This window comes from Cyanistes caeruleus, chromosome 1 (assembly GCF_971803275.1).
Source record: "Cyanistes caeruleus chromosome 1, bCyaCae1.hap1.1, whole genome shotgun sequence".
In the NCBI taxonomy this organism is placed as follows: Eukaryota; Metazoa; Chordata; class Aves; order Passeriformes; family Paridae; genus Cyanistes; species Cyanistes caeruleus.
The window spans coordinates 121,173,367-121,191,598 of NC_141701.1; the positions used below are offsets into that span (position 1 = coordinate 121,173,367).

At 39.8% G+C, this 18,232-nt stretch overlaps 1 protein-coding gene across 2 annotated transcripts in view; it reads left to right on the forward strand.

The window, feature by feature from the left end:
• Positions 1–18,232, forward strand: part of RAPGEF5 (Rap guanine nucleotide exchange factor 5) — a 156,419-nt gene that overhangs the window by 34,023 nt on the left and 104,164 nt on the right. For both annotated transcript variants that reach the window (XM_086854251.1, XM_086854259.1), the window contains 2 exons: positions 3,927–3,993; positions 10,896–10,944. In XM_086854251.1, coding sequence (XP_086710377.1) covers positions 3,927–3,993; positions 10,896–10,944 — 116 coding nt within the window. The remainder of the gene's footprint in view (positions 1–3,926; positions 3,994–10,895; positions 10,945–18,232) is intronic.

Sequence of the window (18,232 nt, forward strand, 5' to 3'; positions counted from 1 at the left end):
TGTGTCTGCCCCTTAAATATCAGGGCATTTTGATCTTGATTTTAGTGGGAATTGGGATTTTTCTCATCACTGTAAATCAGACCACTTTTCGTGGTTTGTGTCTCCTTGTTCAAAGGATTTGAATCAGAAGGGAAGGACAGATGGGTCATATTGATATGTTACGTGAAGGATGCTGGGTAGGAAAATGGATTGAAGGCTTTTTAAGTTCAAGTTTACACTCTGCAGTTTTATCATTTCAGTGCAACTGTCATTTCCAGTGGAAGATGATCCCTGTCACATGAATTGAACAATTATTCATTAATGTACATTTCCAGCTCCTTCCTGCTCACATTATTCAAATTTGAGTTGAAGCTGGATTCCTTTTGGGAATATTGTCACTGAAAAATTGTTTTCTGGAGCTTTTACCTGTCAGATTGTGAGGGTGCTTTTTGAAAAAGTATATATTGTAGGAATTGAATTTTAAATAATGCTGTACCCTTGAGGGAATGTGATGTTAAAGCAGAAGGAGACTTTTCCAGGTTCAAAATTCTTCATGCTTGATGCAAATAATAAACTGCTAAAACACAGCCAGAAAAGCAATAGGTGTGATGAGATGTTTGTTAAAGTTGTCTTACCTGGTTAAATAAAGCCATATACTCCTTTTCATGAGGAAAGAGGGCAATTCTAAAAAACTTTCCTTGCAGGGTTTGTCTTTTCTTGACTATATAAGCTGTTTTGCATATCATTAAGATATAAGATATCATTAAGATATTTTTATAATTTAATATTTTTGTACTCAGTTTTCTGTCTTAGCTCTTCTCACAATCTATAATGACTGCATTAACCCTATAAGTACGTAGGGGTAGGGCAACTCTTACTTCATTAATTAGATTCCCTGCTTTTGATGAGATCAGAAGCAAATGCCCATTTGTGCACCAGAAGGGAGCATTGGCTGTCTCCTGGTGGTCCCAGGAGCCAGATGCTCTGTCTCCTCTGCAGCTGTGAGCAGCAGCCTTGTGCTTGCCTGGGCTGCTGGATGCATCAGTGGGTCCCTGGGGTACCATGGTTCTGCTCTCCCAGAAGGAGTCTGTGGACCTGAGTAGGCAGCAGCAGCTCTGGGCACTTCCTCCAGCAACTATTCTGGAAACCTTGTTAAACTAACATAGCTCAGATTTGACTTGCTGTATGGATTTTTGAGTGATCTTTATTTGCTCCTGCTCAGTTTTAGTGGTCTTACCAAATTACTACAGGAAACTCTACAATGAAAGTACCAGTCTGAAGTCTGAGATGTGCTTATGATTCCTGAATAAATGCTCCCTGTTGGCCTTGGTGGAAATTCCTTACACTCAATAAAACATTGGTGGGAATTCACCATGGAAAACAAGTCAGAACATAGCAGATTTTCAGCAGCTCACGCTAATCAGAAGGCTAATGTTGTGTGTATTCCACAGGATTCAGACCCTGTAAATGGTGTCAAATTAGATGGGACAAATGCAGAGGCTTCTTAGGGCTGTTAAACACCCCGTGTTAATCACAGTCATTCTACTTGAGTAGAAAACAAGTGAATATGGCAATAGCCTGGGAACAAAAAATCTAAATTGAAAGCTGTGCCATGGACTTCCTTAAAACCTTGAGCAATCACTTAGGCTCTTATTCAATGCCTCCTGAATTCTTTCCCAGTTACTGCAAGGTTGTTGTATCAGGTGTTTAATCCTTGTGTGCTTCTATTTCCTTCTTTGTAAATGGGAGTGTTTATAACAATTCCCAGAACCACTGGTAGACTCAGTGAACATTTCAAGAATGCACTTGGTACCTGAGACTGTTGAAATGTAGCCCATAATATTTTTTAAAATTATTGGAAAATATGTTAACAGATTTTTTTTTTCTTAATATTGCATTGATTTTTATTTTCAGGATTGTTGCTCTGTCTTCCATCCTGAAACATTTTTCATTTTATTGATATCAGGAAAGTAACCATTCTTAAAAGTAATTTGGTTTTAATGCTAATAACCAGGATGGGATATTGATTTAGTTACTGCCTTATGGAGTTCCTGGAAAGCTTTTGCTGAACACAAACAGCTCTTGGTTATTGTATGGAAACTGACTTACCTGCTTGCAGATCTAGGACATGCATCCCTGCATCTCACTCTGCTTAGCAGACTGAGCCCACAGATCACTGAACTGTGTAAGCACTAATTTGCCTGGGCTTTGTAGCTCCTGTTTGGTACCAGGCTCACTAGGTCCTAGCTGTCCACTTTTGAAAAAATTTAAGGTGATAACTGTTGCTTTTGTCCATTAGCCTGGGTGTCATAATATACCCTTCCCCCCTGATTCTGAAGAGCTGACTCTAATTTTTAGTGTATTCATGGTTTCAGAAGTATTTGATACTCATAGGCAGATAAATACTGGGGGAGTATTTTTAAATAGAAAATGAAGTGATAAAGGCCCAAGAAGGAACTAGCTATGCTATGTGCTGATCTGGGTTTATAGATTGCATCTGTGGCTGTGTCTATTGGGCTGCTATCTTCTGCCTCCAACTTGGAACAATCAGGTCCTAGCCTGGTTCTGAGAGATCAGAAGAGAACAGATGTGTAGGGGAACATCTAGAGAGTTCAGTTATTTTAATCGCATTCCAAATTATAAAGAGAAAACCTGAATAAATCAGTCTTTGTAAATTAAAATGCATTCATTTTTTTCTTTTGGGCTGTTTGTAACATTTAAAATGTTAGATCACATTTTCTTTGACTAGGAAAGGCAGTTGTGAAAATAATTTTGATTTTAATCTGAATTACCATTTTGATCTGATTTTGCTTGCCCCAGAATGAATGCATGTGTCATTCTGTGCTTTCTGACCTTAATTTTTTAATCAGGGAATGAAATTTCATGGGATGTAAGAACCACAATATACCAGCTGCATATTCCAGATGTGTTGCCAGCTCTCTCCCTAAGGACATCAAGGCATATAAGCAATTAAATAATTTAGTCAAAGACAGAAGCTTCTGCTAATACCTGGGATTTATGTTTATTACAGCAGCTGCAGTTTTGTGTATCTGTTCAGCATGCTGGCATGCTTCTTGAATACCATGAAAAGTAAAGATCTCAAGGGCATTTCCTTTTACTTCTCGTAGTTCTAACCCTATCACTTTGGTATAATGCTTCTGATTGTCAATAAAGCTTCTGAAAGGTTTACAGATATTTTAGTGATGGGAATTAGACCGTTTTAAAGATCAACTCAGTCTTATCCTGTACTGTCCACTTTTGTGTGGCTGTTTCCATGTGGGCCAGACTTCTGGGACAGTTTCTGGGAGAGTTCTACCTTCACTGCCTCACTCTTGACACATTAAGTCTCTTTCTTGTGAGTTACTGTCAAGACAACCTAATATTGTTCTCAGCCATTACTTTAGTTTGGTTGTTTATGGCTTCTTAAATGTATTGTTTTCACTTTCAGTTATTTTTCCTGAATATCGAATTTCTCGTGTCACAGAATTGTTTTGATGTTTTCATCTTGTCCGTTTTCATCTACATGAAGTTGTACTCCACAGGTCCTGCTCCACATCTTAGCAAAGCTGGGTGGTGGGCAGATAGAAAACTCTTTGCTCTGTTTATAGAGTATGTTTTTGACTGCAAAATATGCAGTCAAATAAGCAACTCTGATTGAAAGGGTCCTGCATTCTTCAGTTCTTCATCATATTTTTATAGCTGAAGAATTCTCTCATTGCTTCATGTTGGTCGGATAAAAAGAGTTCTTGATAGCAAGGGACAAAGGGTGTACTCTGTCATTACTGACATGATTAATTATTGTCGTGTTGCAGTCCTCATTTTGATGTGGAATCTCAAAGGCCCTTTTACATTAGTGCCTGTGGCTACACAGTTCCTTACTTTCCAGGAATCAAAAGATGTTGAAACAGAATGAAAGAAATAATAAAATCTTATTTTTATTTTTTAAGGCCTGATCAAAAAATAGAAGATACAGCAGAAACCAATGCTGAAATTCTTGCTCGTCTCACTTCTGCGGTAAGGTCATTGCATCAAAGTTTGAACTGATCGTGTTTGAAATATTGTCATGTTTTGGATCCTTTCAAATTAAAGACTTAGTCTAAGTGAACAGATGTTTGTATATGAAGACAGTTTTTTTAGTCTCTGGAAGGGGAGAGTTTTACTGAGGTCTTAGTGTACAATTCTAAAGCTATTAAAATCAACCCAAGCAAGGACTGCAGCAGCCTGCTCTTGTAATAGATGCTGTCCATGGCCCAGAAGAGACCAACCTGGAGGACCAAGGTGACTTCTGTGTGATGTGCTTTACACTCGGCCCCTCGTGTTCAAGTGCACATCCATGGGAGACAAAGGGAGAGAAAAGTCTTCAGGAGCCCTTGTGCAGATTCTCACAGACTTCTGAGGAGACCCACCTGGGAAACTCGAGCTTCCCATGTTTAGCCCCAGTAAACTCCACCATAATAAACAGTAGCTCATTCTGTCTGTGCTAGACTTTGGTGCATCTTGCTTGTCTTGTGAGATCCCTGTTGTAAGAAGCAGACAGACAGGACTCCAGAAAGTTAAGCTAGACTGACTCCATTTGATGTAATCTGTATGATAGCACAGAGTGCACCATCAGAAAATTAGCAAGCAATGCAACAATGGGAGGAATGGTTGGTGACCATCCCTGGAGGTATTTCAAAGATGTGTGGATGTGGTATATGGGGACATGGTTTAGTGTAGACTTGGCAGTGCTGGGTTGACAGCTGGACTTGATCTTACGGGTCTTTTCCAACCAAAATAATTCTGTGACTCTATGTTTGTGCTGCCACTTAGAGGGACTTTGACAGTCTGGAGAGATGGGCCAACAGGAATCTTAGGAAAGTCAACAAAGGGCAATGCAATATCCTACATCTGGGAGAAATAACCTCATGATTCTGTACAGACTGGGGGTTGTTCTGCAGGAAAGGACCTGGAGGTCCTGGTAGACAGCAGATTGAACCAGAAACATGCCCTTGGGGCAAAGAAAGCAAGTTCTTTCTGAGCTGCATTACCTAAAACAGGTGATCATTCCCCTCTCCTCAGCAGTGGTGTGGCAGATGTGGAATGTTGGGGCCAGTTCTGAACTCTCAGTACAAGAGATATGGATGTCCTGGAGCGTGTGTGAATGACCACGGAGGTGGTTGGGAATAGAGTACTTGATTTACCAGGAAACTGACAAAAGTGGGAGTGGAGTTCAGTGGAGAACAGAAGGCTATGGGAGGACCTTGTGGATGTGTACAAATACCTGATGGACAGGCTCTAGCTGGCCATGATTTTCAGCAGAGGTTTGGATCAGATGATCTCCAGACGTGCTTTTCTACCTCTACCACTCTGTGACTGTGAAGTTCTGTGAACACCACACCTAAGTCATGGTATCATCAAACATGGAATTAGAGTTAGTTCTGTCTTTGGTATGTGAGAAAGTACAGAGACAAAAATGAAGCAAGCAAGGTAAGGTTTTTTATAAAAAAGGCATGGGGATAAGAGCTATTTTAAGAAAAATAAGTAAAGTGCTATCTTGAAATTGCTGGAAAATGGAAGGAAAGGAGAATTTTTGCTGTCTTTTGTAAAGCCAAATTTCTTTACAAAACACATTTCATAATGTGTTTGGAAAGCCAATGATTCTGTGTATCTTTATAACTGTATAACTTTATGCAACAGTATTTTAAAATGCACGACATAAGTAAATGCTGTGTTTTAAATCTCTTTTTATTGTCTCAATATTTAAATTCCTTGTTTTTGCTGCCTTTTTTCTTAACTGAAAATGAACAGTGAATTCAGAACCTCAAAATCCTCCATTTTTGTTACCATACGGAGCAAAAATAGAAAACTGTGAAAGACTTTCTGCAAAGTTATATTTTTTCAAAAACTTGCAAAACACCAACTCTATAAAACATTGCCAGTACTCCTCAAAAGCTTTGCCTATCAAAAATAGAATAATGGGGGGTTTTGTCAATTGAAAAAAAGGAACACACTCAACAAAACAAAGTGTCCTTTGGAGTTTAAGGACTGGATCTAGCAGTTGCTGGATGCACTTGAGTAATATGCAAATCCTTAAACACCGAATTGACAGTGAGTTCAGAGTGCTTCACATCTTCAAGGTCATGCCTATGAACTACCTCCCGTGTCATTCTAACAATAAGGCACATGGACAGGGTTTTCTTAAATGAACCATTTCATTACTGTAGCTAACTAGCTAAAGAAAAATTAGGCAGTTCCATCTCCAGATGGCCTGAGACCCATCTATTGCCATGGCGATGTCAAGAATCTGATCTTTTCTCCTGGATTTTCTGATTTTCCGATTTTCCACAGCATTTTGTAGTGCCTCTATGATTTCTTGTCTACCCCTGGGGAAAAAGCATAAGACCAGAGCAGAATCCTCCAAATTTTAGCATCTGTATATGAATCTTTCCTGTTTATCCCTCCAGAATATTGCTTTTCTTCCATACAGTAGATTGAGACCTAAAATACTCACTGCAACCTTATGGAAAGTCTTTTTATGTCCCAGAAGAATTTGAAATCTCAGCTCACACCATTCAATAGAGGGCAGGTATCTAGCAGGACCTGGAAACTGAAAGTGAAGTTATTACCTGTTACTGGAAATGTGTTCCCAGTGGCTTTTTGGCTCACTGCATGTTTATGTATTTTGTACCAAATTAAAATGTTCTTCTTTGAAGAATTCATAATTGAAAATCCTGCTCATGATGCTCTTCACACCAGTATTTCAGAAGTGTGAAAAACCCACAAAATCATCCCTATTTCCAGCCCAGCACTAAAGCAGTCAAAGATTAGGGTTGACTTTTTAACTGAAGATGCAAATCCCACGTCTGTCTCTTCTAGTTTTCTTTTTGCTTTTCATGGGATAAAACATTTATTTATTTTTTTTTGAGGGGTCAGAAGAAAGTTTCTGTGTCAGCTTTTTTTTTTCAGGGGATTCCATTCCAAGTTTCCAAATCTACACCGACTGTGAGGATATAAAACAAGCAACATTGGAGGAATCTGTGTGCCTAAAATATAAATCCCTCTTTTTACCTATCAAATGATATGCTTATATCATATGCTCCATTACACCAGGCACCAACAAAACCATCAAACTTAAATTCTAAAGGCAGGCAGTGCAAAATTTGCCAGCAGTGCAAAATGCCATTAGAAATGCATTTGCATCAGATAATCTTTTTGGTCATGAATATTTTAAAAAATTGCAATGATTAGTCATGGGTTTAAAAAAGCATTCCAGAGCTATCATGCATCCCATGTTGTGTCCTGAAGAGCAGCTTCATATTCAGTGTTTTGTGTGCTAAAAGCAGAACACAGTGGGATGGCTGTGATTCCACTGCAAAGCTTTTTTACCTTAGCTTGTGAGGAAACAGAAGAGAATATCAGGGTGTTAATGAGGTGTATCTGGCCAATAGTTTTCTCATACTTTAAGGCATCAGCCAATATTACTTTTATTTAGAGTCCATCAAACTATTGTAACTTGAGATGCAAAAATGTGAACTAGACTCTTGGTGATTTTCAAAGCCCTGCTGTGTAGAGACTTCTGCTGCAGGATTTAATTTTGAGAGTCTGTAAGGATTGACACTTTATGTTTGAAGTCCTGCTTGACACAAAGGCATCTAGAATACTGTCTCACAAAAAGCTACTATGGGCAGAAAAAAGAGAAAGGAAAAAAAGTAGAGGTGGTATGCACTGTCTGCTAGATGCACAGTTATGTCTCACTATGACAAAATTATAAGATTTGTGATGAGAAGACCAGTAGTTGTCATTTACTTTTAAAAATTCTCCATTCTTTGAAGACAAGATTCACCATATAAACGAGCCATTTGTACTTAATCAAGCAGAAGTATACCTGGATATCACTTTCCAGGCATACTCTTCTCTGTTGCAAAAAGAAAGAGATGTGGTAACATGCCAACTACCCACTCAAAATGTTCTCTTTCAGACTTTCATAATATTTCTGTAAAGATTGTGTGGTGAATTGGCCTTTAAGCGGAATCAGTTTTGGCATCTACAATGCTACTCAAAAGGGATGCTGTTTGGATAGTGTTAGTTTTGTAGCAACAAGCTGCATGTATGAAACATTTTTTAAAATTTAATATGTCAGTATGCTAGGCATAGTTCTTGTTTATATATTTTATTTTGTGTCTGCATTATTATCTTCAATGTGATGTGCAACTATTGATTTTGTCAAACAGGCGGTAACTGAAATCCTATTAGGATGTAGAAGTATGGTAACGGGTAGCATGTGTGCAGTGAGGAATGAGTGCTGTACATGGATTTCCATTGGTGTAATAATGCAGAGGAATTGCATGCCCAGCAGGAATGTCAAGTGCATTTATGCTAAAATAGACAAAAGCATATAGATTATGAAATCTAGGGACACCAATCAAATCCAGAAGGATGCTCAGCAGGACCAATTATTTGTGATTGGAGTGAATCCTATGAGAGGGAGCTCAGATTATCATGATGGAGCACTTTGATGAAGGAACTTTTGCTTACTGTTAACACCAGAGAAACATATTTCCCACCTGCTTTATCTGAAGGGTTTTGCTCAAGTTAAGTAAAAGACCAGCAGCATTCCTGGCCAGCAGGAAAATATGAAATATTTAGCTTGAACTATGACATAGACAAAATATAGAAACCCAGCCTTTTAAATACCTGTGATTTTAGCACTATCTTTCAGACCTAAAAGGTGCCCCTTATAAGCAAAAGTAATACTGGAAATACAACTGCAGGATGCCACAATGCTGCCTTTTCCTCTGACAAGATGGGTTTTTCTTTGCAGCCATGGAGATACTGGCATTTCTTGAATGTTTGACTGGGTTAAGTGATACATTTGCAATTGTTTCAGGTTGTAGCATCTCTTATGGATAATCTATGGGTAATGTATTTGTTAAATGCTAAAAGATAAAGATGAGACATCAGTGAAATGCTTCTTACTGTCAGTAACCTGTCACAATAGACCAGAACTGAGACATCGACATGGGCACCTCCTTCTGAGTTTAACAAAGAGAGAGGGTCTGAGAAGAGTAGTCATGAAAAATCATGGTGTTGTTATTCCAAAACAGCTTGGGCTTTTATTGAAAATCCTGCTCTTTACTAGAGAGCTTGTATGTATTATTATAATACTTGTGTATAGCAGTTGCTGCAAGGAAGCACACAAGTTGTTTTTCCACAGAATAACTGTTCTTTCTCATTTTACTTGAATTTTATGCTTACATTATCCATGATTAATATTTCTCCAGACATGGGAATGAGTGTACAGGAAGGAAGGAAGGGAAGGTAATACTGCCAGCTTGCACAATTGTGCTGGAAACAGGATGACATTTAAGAAAACCATGGCACTGCCTTCATATTTTCCTGCTTGGAGTGGCAGAAAACTCAGTCCCTCTCAGTAGGGCAGCATCAAGGAATGGAAAAGATCCTTTTCCCTTGCAAGGACAGCAAAAAAATTTTCTTGGTCCTTTGCCACAAAGGAAAGAAGGATGCAAGCAGAGGAAGGATGTGGCCTCTGGTATGATTGCCTTCTGCCACATGCAGCGTGTACTGCTGGCTCCTGAGAATCTGATCAGTGGGTGCTGGAGTTACTGAGATGTTGTACTCAGATGCCCTGAGTGATTTTGTCTGTCTTTCTGCTCAGACCACTATAGTGCTGACTACTCTTCTTTCAGTTTTCAAACATCTCTTCAGAGTAGTGAGGATATTGACAGTTAGTAATTGTATTACATTGAGAATCCTCTGTGGGCTTTGTGCCTTATGACCAAACTGCATATCTTGAGAAGGATGTTTGAAATTTCACATCTCTCAGAATCTGCATGTCAAACCTCCCACTGCAGAATAGCCTTGAACCTTGCCTAGATCTGTTAGACAAGATAGCTAGTATACACTGCTGGAGACTTTGTACAGAGAGGTGAGACTATCCCTAGAAAAGATTGGACTGTGCCATATTTTTCTTTTGTTTTAATACTGAAGACAAGCTGTCTTGGGAAAATTGGGGAAATTGGAAGGAGCTGAGAGATCTTTAAAGAAATCTGAGAGCACTGATAGGGCAGAGGAAGGGAAGAACTGAGGTGCGTGGATCAGAGAGCATTTGGGGTGCTGTAGGCCAAGTGCAAGCAGCTGCAGTGGGACAGATGATGGCAGTGAAGAAGTAGGAAGCATAAGAATAATTCATATAAAAATGATAGAAAAAGAAATTATATAAAAAGTACAGAGAGAAGTGGATGTAGAGTTGAGCTGGCTAAAGAGAGAACTGCTGGTATATACAGAGAGTATGAAGAATGCAGAGGCAAGAGGATGGGGAAGGGAGCTGGTTAGCAAGGCAGGGCTGTGTTACCATAGGCTAGTGAGGGAGCCTGTAAAACTGAAAATAGCCCTGACCTCTGCATTTTCATCTCAAATGAAATTTTGATCCTGAAATTCTCAGCCATGCTACTAGGAGAGGTTGTTTCCTCCTGGAAGATCCAAAAAGTGAAAGTCAGTTATATGCATGAACCTCTGTCAAACCTCAGCATGAAGGACTTTCTGATTCTGGAGTCACACAAGAAATCCAGCATTACAGCGTGCTCATCAGAGGCAAAACAAATATGTAACAAGGGATGGGAGAAGATTCAAGTGTGTACTTGTGAAAGAGATATGCTGTGCAAATAGATTACAGGTTGGGCTACTGAGTTGCCCACTCCCTAAGGAATGTGTGGCATTTATATGAAATTAAAGTCACAGAATTCCCAGCTGAAAAGGGTTTGCTAGGAAAACTGACTGTAGTTTCAAAACCAGGCATTGTTCCACTTGCAGTTGATTTCTCCAAAGCATTGATAGCTCTTATCTTACCAGTGTTACATTTTGTTTTATTTGACTGTGCTAGGAACTATAACAATCCTTTTCTTTTCCTGATATTTTAGGTACAGAGAGAACTGGCTGCTGTCATTGCCTTGAAAGCAAGGAAGTCAGGTGAGTCAGGCTGAACTTCAGAGGAGTTTTTGTAATGCTGTTCCCTTTTGTCATTTCTTGAAGTATCTGAATTGTCACTGCTGTCTTTTTAATATGGGGAAGAAAAGAAAGTAATGGAGAATTTGTGTATACAGCACAATGCAATTACAGTTAAGCTTCTCTCCTTCCAGCTCATTACATCTAATGACTTAGCTAACAAAATCAGTGTTACAGTTGAACTCGAGTCTCTTTCTGGCCAAGATCACTATTTTCTCTAGGCTTGTGCTTTATAAAAAAGCTGATGTCTTTATTTGACTTACATTTAAGACAAATAAGTTGGTCTTTTTTTTTTTTTTTATCATTCAGTATCTCATCCCATCATCTTTTCTGCCTTTTTACCGGCCCAGCCAGGTGTTCTGCTAAAGCAAAAAAACAAATTCATGCAGAAAGGCATTCTTTCCTGTCTGTACATCTGTATGGCTGGAGAGGCAAGTCTTCGATCAGGGCAGGAGAAGGGGAAAGGCAATTGGATACCTGGAAGCCTCTGGCAGTAAAAGCAGCAAATGCTGGTGCCACAGTGCAAAGGCACTGAAATATGTGCCCATCTCAGCTCCACCAGGGCTTGGTGGCACAGGCACTGCAGAAGGCAGAGTCTGCATTGCTGAGCTGGAGTAAAAGCAACTCGCTGTGTTTGCCAGGCACTGCACAGGAACCAGCAGAACCTACTTGGCCAGACCTGACTCTTTACAGGGTTAACTCTCTGGTGTCTTCATGCAGTGTCTTCTGCACCAAGATGAATGTGTTTCTAAAGTAAAACAGAGGTGGAGTGCCCATAAATTATTAGCATGTTCCCAAAGCCACTGAGGTCTTTTGACTGCATTTTCACTGAGCATCTTTTGTGATTTCCAGTGATTTTTCTAGCAATCAAAGACACAGACCTTGTACTTCTTGATATATTTTCTGACTGGTTCATTGTGCTGCTTCATAATATCTATCAGTTTGTCTGTGTCTTAAAAGTACAGCACAAAATTTACTACACACGTGCACAACACACAGCATGGCACAGTAAACTGGAGGCACCAAGAAGATGTGGCGGATGTACCTGCAAATATTTTCTTGTAAAAATGTAAGTATTAAAAACAATATTCTAGGCATAATTTGATGCTGGTTTTTTCTGGAAATAGAAGTACCCACACTCATCTATCAAGGTAGATTTGTAGAAAGTGAACACAAACGGGTGAATTCAGACCTGAATTGCTTCAGTGTGGTAGCTTTGCTTCTGAAGGCTCTGTAGCAGTTTATGATGTCAACACCACTCAGCTGCTTGCCCTTACCTGGTGTCACCCCAGTCCCACCTGACTTGTAATGGCTGAACATGGAAATGCTTCTGCTCTGGCTCAGTGCAGAGGAAAACAGGCAATTTTAAAGAAGCTCTCAAGGTAATCTTTTGTTTTGTTGTTAAATGGGCTGAGTGTGGTGCCCTGTACTTTTACTTCCTGTGTATGGAGGTGTAAGAAATCTCTCTGCTTCTAAGCAGTTTTTTCAGCAAATATTACTACTGCTACTATCTATAAATAAAAAAATAGTTGTTTTTAGCCTGAATTAGCCTCTTATTTCCTTTTGGTGGATGGCTGTTCAAATTGAAAATGGGATGGGCATTGGATTAGGAATGAGGTGCAAGAGATGAAAATCCAAAAGGAGAATATCTCTTGGAGTCTCTTTTTTACTGGTGTAATTGCAATCCTCAATGAACATGTAGAAATATTTCAGTTTAAAATCACAGCCTTAAAAAACAAAGTTTCTTATAGAGCTTTGCAGTGCTGTCCAGCCTTTTCTAATACATTAATGTAAGCACTTAAAATATCTGTTCAGATCTGAACAAAAGATAACTCTTTAGTCAATTTAACTAGTGCATGCTTGTTGTTGAAATTTGCATTTCTTTATGCCCCATCTTGGATGCCTGTAAAAAAATGGGTGTATGATCAGGCATAACTGTAAGGCCTAATTTAAGTTAATGCCTTTAGTAAAGTAGGTTCAGAGTAAATTAGGGTGGTTGTTTATGCTCCTTTATTTTATTGCTGGTGGTTAAATTCACAGTGCAGCAGTTACTGCAAGCCATCAAGCTCAGGTCAGCTGTGCCTGGTGAAGTGAAGCACGTCTCAGAAAAGGTACTTCTGGAGCTGTCAGCCACAGTATCTTTCGAAGATATTGTTCCTCTAATCCTCTCCAAGGCTCCATATAATTCCAGGAAATAAGCCACCAGAAATCAGACAAAGAGTTTATTTTGGCTTGAAAGGAGTGGAACATGGATCTTGGGCCAGCTGCCCTGGGTGGTTTCCAGGCTGGTGTGAATGTCGTGGGAATCCTGGGATTCGTGAGTGGGGAGGGCAGGCGATGGGCATGGTCCTAACCTGCTGTCTGGAACCTGGCTGCAGTGAGTAATTGGTTCATTAACCAGAAGCTTTCCTAGAGATCAGCAGCCCCTTTCCCCCATCCAAAAAAAAAAAAAAAAGGAAAAAGAAAAAAAAAAAAAGCACATTTTTGCCTAATGCAAGGACTATATAATGTGTTCCTGAATTAATTTAATTTGTGGATCTACTTCTGCCATCATAGAGACCTTTCACAGTGATTTAACTGTACTAGAAAAACTGATTTAAGTTTTTGCATTATTTGTCTAGAGCTGCTGTAGTAATCACTCCATTAATTTGGAAAGCACTATACAAGCACCTAAACACAACAGCTCCCTGTGCAAGAAGTGAAGATGTTCCAGATAGGAAGTTTTACTGTTTTTGGAGGGGAGGGCAAGTATTGCCTTTGGTTACCCCTATGAAGCAGTTTGTTTTGTTTAATTGATGCTTGGTTTTGCTACCTAGTATATGTATGTGACAGGTAGTAATTGCAACTATTACAGCTCTGGCTGTGGCAGAGATTTCCACATTGTATCTGCTGACAAAAACCGAGGTAGAGACCTGAGCCTGCTGTGGGGTAGGGCACAGTATCAAATTCTTGCTAGTACAGGACCTGACTTGATGGAGAATGTCTGCTACCAGAAAATAAAAAGCCAGTAGGGTGTGGGGTGGAATGCCTTTCCCCAAGAGCCATCCTTCTGTTTTTACTGTGGTGTAGAAGAATAGGAGAAATTCATAAAACTGGCAGATGCTGAAAGAAAAATGGGGAACCTGAAAAATTAAAATCTTCTGTGCTGTGGGAAAAAAGCTCTGTTTTCATATTCCAGATGTGTACTGCAAGTGTAGCGCTCCAATAACAAGGCATATGCTGACAGAGACATGCTTGAGAGCCCTCATGCAGAGGGAGCTCAGCAGTTTTAGTTTCTTTGCAAGTAAAACTAAACCAGGGTAAAATAAGTGTCTGTAATTCAGAAATGTTGATAGACCTTGGTAACACTGTTGACTTGAAATCACATTTATATTTCATTAGAATAAAGCTCTCCTGATAAAGGTGACCTAGGAGGGGGAAATGAGTTTGTGCACTTCTCTGTAGCTTATAAAAATGCATTGAAATTATTCTTGCCTAACCTTAGAAATAAATAGATTAAATGCTGTCTTCTGTGGTTTGGTAAAAGGTCTTGGGGAAGCAAGTAGCTGGAGCAGAAGGGAACTTTTTTTTTAATTGTAGGCACTCGGCATTAAATTGTTTTGTTTATTTATACCTTGCTGGCTTCTGATAGCTTCTTCAAATGTGCTGAAATGTAACCTAAATGCAGCCCCCCCATCTGAAGGTTTACAAGGGTTGGCATTTATCTCAATTGCTTGTCATGGCTCGTGACATGTTTCTTATGTGTTAGAGATGGTAGCTAAAACAAGGATAAAAAGCAGCAAATAGCCTAAGGCTGGAGGCTTTAGCTGGTGGCAAAGCTTCGTGGGTACATGTGAACTGATCAAAACCTGTCAGGTGGATGCTTTGTACTGGTGTTAATCCCATCCACAAACAAGATGCCTTGCATTTCTGTGCACAAATCCAGCTGCACCCCATGGCATCACCCTGCAAATCCCTTTATAGAGAAAGGAATTTCTGTAACTTTATTTGTGCAAAGGAACAATTGTTAAAGACCGTGGCTCTTGTCTTTATGAATACGGGGGCTAATTAAGATAATAGCTGACAGGGTATGGATGAGGTAGGAAGATGGTGACTCAGCTCTCCCCAGGCACTGCAGGAGCAGTGGCAGGTCTGTGGGTGCTTCTCCCCCTCGCTGTGAAAGGCAGGGCAGCCACAAATGCCCTAGAATATGTGTGGTTTTTCTCCCCCTTGTGATTGATATTCAGGTTTCCGCTATATAATTAGATACATTTTAGTCATGCCATTCTTGAATTGGCAAGCTCTATTGATTTTTTAATATGTCATTTACATTTTATTTTAATAATGTATAATAATTTATAATAATATGACTTTTGCAAAGTATTAACTCTGTATTTGAGATTTTCTGGACTGCCTCCACGCTATTCTTACATATATGTATGCATAGCCACCCTTCCCCTTTTCTTTTCTATTGCTTCTGTCAGAACCTAACTGCCTATGTGATTTGCTTCGTATTTTTATTTTAGTGCAGACGATTCAATATGAAGCAGTCACTGGGGCTTGAGCTTTGCTGACATGAATGAAAAGCAAGCTGTGAACAGCTATTCCTTTTCCCAGCCACTGCACCACCTCTACAGCGCTGCTGTCAGAGCCCATTGCGTGACTCGGCTCAAACACACTCCAGGCAATGTCAGCCCGGTTAAACACATGAGAACAGTCAGGCTGGCTCAGGTTAAAAGTCCATCCAGCTACGCTCCTACCATGAGTGATGGGTAGGGGATGCTTAAGTAGAGAAACACAGCAAGCACAGTCCTTCTGGTGTAGATACTCAGCATCTCTCAGCCTGTGATAGAGGGATTCTGCTGTATCCACACTGCTGGGATAGGTAACCCTTGCTGGACCTTTTCTCCATTAATTTATCAAATTGCTTTTTAAGCCTGCTTATACTCCTGACCTTCATCATCTCTTACAGCAGCAAGTCTCACAATTCACATGTGTAATGTGTTAAAACATATTTTTTCTTGTTTGTTTTAAATGCATTCCCCATGACCCTCGCTCTTCTCTGACAGAGAGTGGTGAATAATCCATTCCCCCTTTGTCGTTATACTATTCAGGATTTTGTGCACACCTGTCTGTGAGTTGTCTCATTTCTCGGCTGTATCACCAGTCATTCCTCATACCAAATCTCTTCCATTTAATCTGATTATCTTTGCTACATCTATTATATTATTTTTGACATGGGACAGCCAGAGCAGCATTACAGTATGGCAGCAACATGTGCTAGAGTTGACACAAAGTGAGGGTGGCAGCTTCTTATCAGGGTGGAGAGGTGGAGGTGTGTGGGAAGGAGCCCTGTAAGACACTTTTGGCAGCATTAAGCTGCTATCAGCTCAGTTAACTCAGGAAACTGCATCTTTGTCTTTCAGCCTACTTCCTCAAGTAGTACAGATCCTTGTGAGACTCCTCAGTAAATTTATTCTACAGTAATTAGCAAAAGTTTTGTCATATGGTGCCATCTGAATATCTTATGCTATGTTATTAATTTTATTCACTTGTTGAAGTGTTGTTATATAGAAAATGACAATCAGTGAAAATTTTAATTAGATTTGTATACACACTTAAAAAATGACATAACAAATACATGGTCAAAGGTCATTCAAGAATGGACTATTCAGCATTGTGTGTAAATTTCAAACATATTAAGTACTATGTGTTTCATAAACAATCAGGTATTCGATATCTTTGGAATAAAATGTGGTTTGTTACCACTTATGCCACTGAAAAAGGGTACAATGAGGTATGAAAAAACTTGGTCCTATTTACAGAATAAACTGACAGTCATGTGCCAGAGAGGTGTATATTTTCCCTTCTGAAAAAATTGAGAAAGTTTGAAGGGTGGAAAAAGGGCAAATCAGTAGGATCTTACTGCTTTTCTGTTCTCTTCATATCTCTTTTCAATAGGTTTGCTTACTTAAATAATACCTCATCTCATTACAACTTCCAGTTCCTCCAAACATCCAGTTGTTTAAAGCAAGGGCTGGAATTAGTAAACTGTGTGGAATGAGAGTTCTTCTGCAAATTCTTCTGCAAATGTTACAGGATTCACCCTGGAGAAATGACAACTTGAAGTGAAGGTGCAGGACTGTAGTGCTTCTGTTAGGTCATGGTGACTGTATCTTTACTTTTTCCCTGCCCACTGAAATGTGATTCAAAATAAAAGCTTCACCTGAAAACATAGCAATATTTTAAAAGTTACACTGTGCTTTAGGGTCTTTCTTTAAGGTCTGTGATTTCAGGCCTTGAAGTAAAGGTGATCTTGATTTGTTCAGCCTAGAGAAGAGGAGGCTGAGAGGGGCTTCATGGTGGTCCCTCATGAGGGGAAGCAGAGGGGCAGCACTGCTCTCTTCACTCTCGATATCAATGACAGGACTCAAGGAAATGGCATGAAGCTGAGTCAGGGGAGGTTTACTTTGGCTGTCAGGAAAAAGCTCTTCACTCAGATGGTGCTTGGGCACTGGAACAGCTCCCCATGGAAGTGGTCACAGCTCCAGCTCTTTCTGAGTTCAAGAGGCTTTGGGGCAATTCTCTCAGGCACACGGTGTGATTATTGGTGTATACTGCTCTGGGATGATCCTGATGGGTCCCTTCCAGCTCAGCATAATTTATGACTCTTCGATTCTAATGGTGTTTGCTTCTTTAAGCAATATTTTTTAATTATTTCATGCCCTATTGAAGGGAGTCCCAACCCCTAGGGACCAATGGGGGTTACAATGATATGTTGGATCACATGGGATTCTTCCATGATTCCTGAGATCAAGCACACACAGAAAATGACAGCATTTCAAAAGGGCAGGATCAGACCCCTTCTAGCCCTGGGAAATGATGCTCATTTGTGCCCACCCTGGATGATGGTGGGGGTAGGAAATGCCCTGGACAACATCAGTGAAAGGACTACACAGTAACACTTACCAGCTGTTGTGTATTCAGCAGCCGATATAAAGCAGAATGGACTCACACTTGGAAAAAGAAGGAAAAGAGCTCTCTGCTGGGAATTGTGGTGAGAGGTATTTTGGCATTTTACGGTTTTGTTTTTGCAGTTGTTGTAGAACTTTGAGCATAATTCCTTCTGTGTGATCCAAGGTGCTCACATAGAAGAAATCAGCATTGCAGAGTAGCTGTGTAGAGGAAAGATTTTGCACATATGCAAAAAGAGACAGCACAGTAAGGTCAGAAAGACAGCAGTTGTGCAAAAAACAACCCCCAGGTGAATGTT